The 6,950-nt window shown below is 54.2% G+C and overlaps 1 protein-coding gene across 1 annotated transcript in view; it reads left to right on the top strand.

Moving 5' to 3' along the window:
• Positions 1 to 6,489: 6,489 nt before the first annotated feature.
• The window catches only part of CENPM (centromere protein M), an 8,285-nt gene continuing 7,824 nt past the window's right edge, over positions 6,490 to 6,950 (top strand). The window contains exons 1-2 of the mRNA XM_014964352.1: positions 6,490 to 6,581; positions 6,855 to 6,934. Of these exons, the coding sequence (XP_014819838.1) occupies positions 6,525 to 6,581; positions 6,855 to 6,934 (137 nt within the window). The 5' untranslated portion in view covers positions 6,490 to 6,524. The remainder of the gene's footprint in view (positions 6,582 to 6,854; positions 6,935 to 6,950) is intronic.

The following is a 6,950-nucleotide window of genomic DNA, read 5'->3' as shown; positions in this document are numbered from 1 at the left end:
GGGGGGGGGGGGGGGGGGGGACGGGACGACACACACGTATTTTAGCAGCCGTCGTTATGGCAACGGGCCTCCCGAGCTCATCCGCACATGGTACCCGGGCGAGAGCCACGGGAGAGGCGGCCGAGGGATGCTCTCTCTCCTCCCGCATCATCCGCAGCCCGGGATGCAGCGCCCGGGGACCTGCTCTCCGCCGGGCTGAGGAGGAAGGATGGAGCTGAGGAGACGTGTGTGAGCTCGGGCTGATGGAGATTCGGGGGATTTTAAGGCTCCACAGCTTGACCGGTGTGCCCAGCCCTGCTCTGGGGTCTAGTGGCTTGTTGGCAGTGGGATGGAGACAGAGGGATGGAAGGGGAGGGAGGTTAGTACCCCCCTAATGGGTTTTGTGCAAAAAGAAAAGAATCAACACTTTGACCAAAAGTATCTTGCAGCAGTGCACAGAAAGAACATTGCTGTCTGAAGTAATATTTTTGCTTTCTGTGAAATACTTAGTTTCCTGCATCCATACCTGGCTCTGTCATCGCTGCTGCTGCTGACAGAAGCGGCTTGTTGAAGCATTTTCAGCTTTTCAGCAGCACAGAAATAGGAACAACCAAACTGTCTTGGGGTTTGGTTGGGTTTTTTTGGTTTGTCTTTTTTTTTTTTTTCTTTTTGCATACAGGGAAATTTAGATTTTCATTGTGACCCAGAAGTTGCTTAATGCAAAAATGTTTTAACAAAATCAACCAAATAACAGGCTGCAGCCCCAAGAGCTCCTTGCTCTCCTGCCTTTGGTCTCCAGCCCTGCCTGCTTAGTCTCTGACACAGCCCTGCAGGTGCACCATGGGGTGGTTGTAAATGAAGGCTTGCAGGGCTAATAGAATCCACCAAAATGTCTGAGCCTTGAATTTGTGCCCACTACGTACCCCAGGAGCTGAGAGGCATGAGGTTTGGCTTCTCAGTAGATTGTATTTCAGGCACAAATGGGTTTGTCCCCTACCCAAGGCAACCTGTGGATGGTGGCAGAGCCCGCGTGCACTTGGTGACTCCAAAAGGAATGCACCTGAGGGGTCTGTCACCTGGTCTGTGCTGGGGTTTCATCCATCAGTACGGAGAGAGTGCTGTGCTGGGAGCTGTGGGAGCTGGCTAGCAAGGTCTGTGATTTCCTCCTCATCCTCCTTTTGTCCTCCCGAGCCCCACTTCTGCTTGATGTAACTTTGTAATAGCTTAGAAGTGTTGAATATAGGCTTGTGATGCCCCCGTACCTAGCAGTATGTCTGCACAGATCCATTAGGATTATCTTGCTGCTTCTTGGTTTGCTTCAGCAAGGTGGGCACTCCAGATGATTGCTATGTGCCTCCTGAGAGGACCCTGCAATCATGCCTTAATTTTAACCTCACTGAAGTTCAGCCGTGATACCCACCTTGACCATCAGCACAGTAACTGCTTCACTAATCCCACTGCAGAGGGAAGAAAACACGAGCCTTGTGGTTTTGACTAGACTGGGAAAGAAATATGTAGTTTGGACAAACCAAAAGCTAAACAGATTTAAAAAAAAAAATAATGTTGAAAGGCTATTCTTTATTGTCTTCCCAGAGCAAACCCTAAGGGCAGGCAAAGATGCAGTAGACTTGAAAGGGCAGAAGGGAAACCACTTTCCGGGTATGCAAAGAAAATGAGAGGGAGACCAGAGGTGGCTGGCACAAGGCAGGAGACTGTTCATTTCTCCAGGAGACCAGTCAGTGACAAATCCAGGTGTCCTCAAGGTCATAATGCTAAAATGTGTAAGATCCACCCCCCATCACCAGCCAACTGTCACAACTCTGTCATAGGTCACCCTAGGGGGACATCAAAGCCGGTGTGTGTCCATCAGGCTGCAACTTCTCCCCAGGTTTAAGCTCAGGCTTAAAGCTAAAGTGCTGTTCATGCAGCCAAAACCCCAGAACAGAAATAGTTTTGTCTCATGGGGTCATTTTTTTCCCCTGGTTCACTTCTCTGCTCTGCAAACACTGGGAGGGTACAGTGAGGAGTGGGGATCACCTCTTTCCACAGCCACCACCGCACTGGTGGGTTTGTGGAAGTCATGACATGGCTTGCTTCAAGCAGAACTTCCCCAGCTGAGTTCAAAGCACCCTTGGAGGCAGCAGGAAACGAGGACTGGGCTTCGTGCTGCCGGGGCTGGGACACACTCGCAGGCCCCCTGCTCCCATGGTGGCATCAGTGCCACGACAGCCACTTGCTGCTGGTGAGAGAGCTCTCAGGTGCTGTCACATCCTTTGGTTTCCAACGAGAGCTGCAGCGTCGAGACGGCTCCAGGCATCAACGTGCCACGTACACCTCAAACCGCATGGAAACGCTTCAGCTGCAGCTCAGCTTTCACTACGAATAAGGCTGCCGTGTGCCACAGCATCTTCCAGGCGTGAGCGTGTGCATATCATCCTGCCCGGTGCCGGGGGGGCTTCCAGCCTCGTCCACCTGGCTTGGAGGAAGCTGCTGAGCAGCTGTGCACACACGAGCCCCTCAGATGCCATTCACCCTGGGATACTGCCCACCACCAAGCCTCTGTCTCCCTCTCTATCTCCGGGCAGGCACAAATTCACCTGCGCGATGGAGGTGAGCATGGGGTCAGGTTTGACATGAGAGGGCCACCCAGCCAAGAGCAGAAAGCATGAAACCCTTCTCAGACAAAAGCCCTGGGTGGAGAAAGAGGAGATAGTTGGGCAACCTCAGGCACATGCTTCCCGTTTGTAACATGCCCATAAATCACAACAGGAATGACATACTGATCTTCGCTTAATCCCAAGCCTGATTAAGTGTAATTCCAGTTTTTCCTAACAAGTTTCCTCAGCTGTTCTTTAGTCTCTTTTAGGCTTTTATCGGCTTCTTCTGAGACGATCAGACACAAGTCTCTGCCTGTCTTTCAGGTAATACCAGTCCCCCAAATACTATTCTCCCAAGGCAGGTAGAAGCATGGGAGAAGATGGACTTTATCAAACTAGCCTCCCCCAAGGTTCTCAGTAGAGGACAAAACTCTAGCAAGAGTCACAGAAATTTACTTCCCTGCTCAACTGCTGGAAGTGAGAGCGCTGCCGTAAGATGCAGAAGGCACCCTGGATGAAGGGCAGGACATCAGCCAGACAATCCTGCGTGAAAGCAGAGTAACCTCTTCCAGGTGCTACTGTAGCTTCAAATAAGGAAATTCATTTGAGAAGCTTTGCTGAGTTGATCAAAAAGCTAAGGAAATGTGTATGGGGAGTTAAAGAGCAGAATGGAAAAAGCTGGCTTACTTTGGGTCTAACAATAGCTGGAGAGAGCCTTTGCCAAGGGAAGCTGAAGCTGCCAGCAACATATGTGGAAATGTCATTAGCTTCCCTAATAAACTGCACTTGCTGCAAATGATATAATTTTTGTCTGTTAGTGAGAGAACAAACGCAATCAAATACACGCGAGTTTGTATTCTGCATGCTTTCGGGCAGCACTGCAAGAGGTCAGCTCGGAGCCAGCGATGCTTGGCCAGGCAACATCTCACAAAACTCATGCTGAACAGGGCTGGGATGAAGCCACCACTGCCAGAAAGTCTGGCAGTGGATGCTGAGACAACTGGGACCACGCTGGGGTCAGTGCTGCTCCTGAGACCATCTCCAAAGCCTGTCTCCATTGCTCCTCTGGTTGCTCAGGGAGAACCAAGAGAGAAATCAGAGAGGCAATATCCCAAGATTCTGTCACCAGCCCACTGGATGAAGCAGATGGCAAATTGCCCAAGGGTACATGATGGCAAGATATGTTGTACAATATTTTTTGTAGTGGACAGTGCTGTCTTGCTGCAGGAGCAACTGCACCATTCCCAGGAAGCGCTGGTGATGGCCGGACCAAGTCTCACTGGTGCTAATTGCCTTCATTGGCAGCACCAAGGTACCTTCACATGGGCTACATTACACTTCTACTCATTTTTGGAATGGTTTGTGCTACCAGAGCAATGTAAAACGGCCCAGAGTAAAATGAGGAGCTCTCCTCTTCCATATCATACCCTGCTCTCGCCCCTTCTATCTGCACTGAGGGCCAGTGCACTGACACCCTTCCTTCAGCTCTCCCGCACCACTTGGAAGCAGAGACCAACTCATTATTCCCGCTTTGCAAACTGGAAATGGGGCAGAGAGAGGTGAAGCAGTCTGACACAGTCGCGCAGTGATATGTAAAATACACCCCAGCCTCCAACACCAACCACGTCTCATCCCTTTCCCTTCCTCTCCTTGCCGAGCTACAGATTTAGACAAGAGCTGCAGGCACACTGCCAGCCTCAGTCTCCACCTCCTTGTGCCATTGTCTACCATGAAAAACAGTTTTTAAATGCTACCCTTTGACATCAGATCTGTTTTACATGCCTGAGCCCATTGGTAAATAGTCAATAAGGGTGCGGGACGATGAATCCTATTCTCTCTCCTGGTTCTCCACAGAGCTGAGCTTGCTCTGCAAGCTTTGCATCCCCCCACGGAGCATCCCTGCCTGTGTTTCAAAGATGAAGGAAACCAAAGTGAATCTGCCTGGCACAGCTCGTGGTGCCAGCTGTTGGGCAATGGTTTTGCATCCCAGGAGGAAATCAGCTGTGCCAAAGCCGGTATTTTCAGGCAGCACTACCACTGCTCCCCTCCGGGTCACCCTCGGGTGAGCTGTGTGGAAGGTGGCTGTCAGCCTTGCAGAGGGAAGTCTGCCAAGGGACAGCCAAGAAATCTGCTGGGATCTCAACAGGCACTGGTGTCACCAGAAACCTGCAGCGAGAGAGGGGACAGCAATATGTCCTTGACTGGATACCAAAGCCACCCAGGTCCTTCTGCAGGGCCAGAGAGCAGGCAATGGGGACAACGAGGGGGATGAAAGAGGAAAAGCACCTTTTAGGCAAGTGCTGCAGCCTTTAGTGTATTTCTACACCCTCAGCAGCCCAAAAACAGCATTGTCCAAATTGCTCTCTATGCCCCCACCCTCATCTGGGAGCTGGCTCTCGTTATTTATTGCATCTGCCTGCCTCCCATCTTTAGGACACATCTGCCCTGGATTCATCCTCCCTTCCCCCCCGCCAACAACAACCAGAAATATCCTGTAATCTCTTCTGCTTCACCTGTAATTTGTCTCATGCTGGCAACGAGCGGAACCGTCTGCCTTTGTCAAGATCAAAAAAGCCACGGCAGCCATGTGATGTCAGCTTACATTAAAGCCCCCTTTTCTTCCCTCCGCCTCCCCTCTCTGGCTTGCCACAGAGGGGAAGAGGCATCTTCATCCTCCTGCAGCCTGCTTCCTCTCCCCGGCAGGTCTCCTGCCATTTGGAGAGGTGCCCCTGGTTGAAGGGGCAGGGAGAGCCAGCCCCAGCTGGCAGCTGAAGGGGTCCTGGACCCCCCTCCACACTGAGCTGGAGCTGAATCCTGGGGATGATGTGAAGAGCAAGAGATGCAGCAAGGTGGACCAGAGGCCACCAAGGGACATTGGACCTCCGAGGGCTTTACATCACTGCATGTCATCATCCTGCTCTGACCTTGGAGTGAGGAAAGCTCAGCCTACCTCCATAAGTGCCACACTGCTGCAGGGGCTCCTTCCTGCCTGTTTCATGGGCAGGGGAGCACCAGGCTGGGCTGAGGTTGAGGGAGAGAGTGCCCAGGAAAGGGTAGGATGGAGGCTGGGGCTGCTGGAGCTGCCACAAAACCTTCCAGAGGACAATTCAGTGTACAAAGCCAGGCGCTGCTGCTGTATGCTGTTAGGAAAATTCCCTTCCCTATTATATCAAGTTGTACGACAGGAGAGCTGGAGAGGGACTCCTTGTCAGGAGGTGTAGTGACAGGACAAGGGGTAATGGTTTTAAATTGGAAGAGGGGAGATTTAGATTAGGTATTAGGAAGAAATTCTTCACTGTGAGGGTGGTGTGAGGCACTGGAACAGGTTGCCCAGGGAAGCTGTGGATGCCCCATCCCTGGAAGTGTTCAAGGCCAGGCTGGCTTTGAGCAACCTGGTCTGGTGGGAGGTGTCCCTGCCCATGGCAGGGGGGTTGGAACTCCATGATCTCTAAGGTCCCTTCCAACCCAAACCATTCTGTGATTCTATGACAGTGTATTAACTTTGTTAACATACTATCATTCACATCACACACCACGCTGCAAGGCGTAACGGAGCTTTACTGGGGGCTTTGGTATCGCTCGGGCTTGAGCGAACGAACAGACACCAGCTCATGGCACGGACCATGGGGACGGCCCGGCTCCGGACACAAGGACTTTGCTTCTCGGAAGTTTAGGGCCGTCCAGGACACCATCGGGTGCCGCCGGACCGGCTGATTCCCCCGGGGGCCGGGGTGCCGCAGGAGCAGGGCTGCTCCGCGGGGCTTCACCGCCACCGGCCACCGGTCCCGCAGCGCCGTGCCAGGCCCTGCAGCGCCCCCTGCCGCCCGCTCCCCGCCCGCCCCTCTCCTCAGGCCTCGCCCCCTCCCACCCCCCGGAAGGCGCTGCGTCGGCGCGGGGCGGGGCGGGGGTTTGAATCCCGGCGGGCGGGCGCTGCTGGCTGCCGCGGACATGTCGGTGCTACGGCCCTTCGACAAGCTCCCGGCCCTCAACACCGCCGTCCTCCTGGTAGGTCCGCCGGCGGCAGCGGCACCGCGCCGCCCCCCGCTATCCCATCCCATCCCGGGGTCCGGTCCGCCGGTCCCGCGCGCTCCGCCTCAGTGCAAACGGCCGTGCGCGGGGACAGGCCGCCTGCCCGCTGTATGTAAACGCAGCCCCGGGGGCCGGCACCGCTCCATCCCCACACCCCCCCAGCCCCGTCGCGGTAGCGGGCCCCGGGGCTGCCCCCGGCGCCTCCTGGGCGGCCTCTGACCGTGCTTTTCCCCTCTCCTGTCCGCGCAGCTGGTGGGTTCGGACGAAGGCCTCCAGCGGAAGCTGGCGGAGGCGATGCTCCGAGAGAAGAAGAGCTTCAAGATAAGCATGTGAGTGGCGGGGGGG

This window comes from Calidris pugnax, unplaced genomic scaffold (assembly GCF_001431845.1).
Source record: "Calidris pugnax isolate Ruff unplaced genomic scaffold, ASM143184v1 scaffold44, whole genome shotgun sequence".
In the NCBI taxonomy this organism is placed as follows: Eukaryota; Metazoa; Chordata; class Aves; order Charadriiformes; family Scolopacidae; genus Calidris; species Calidris pugnax.
Note: the sequence above shows the minus strand (reverse complement) of the source record. Positions and strands in the feature narration are given on the sequence as shown.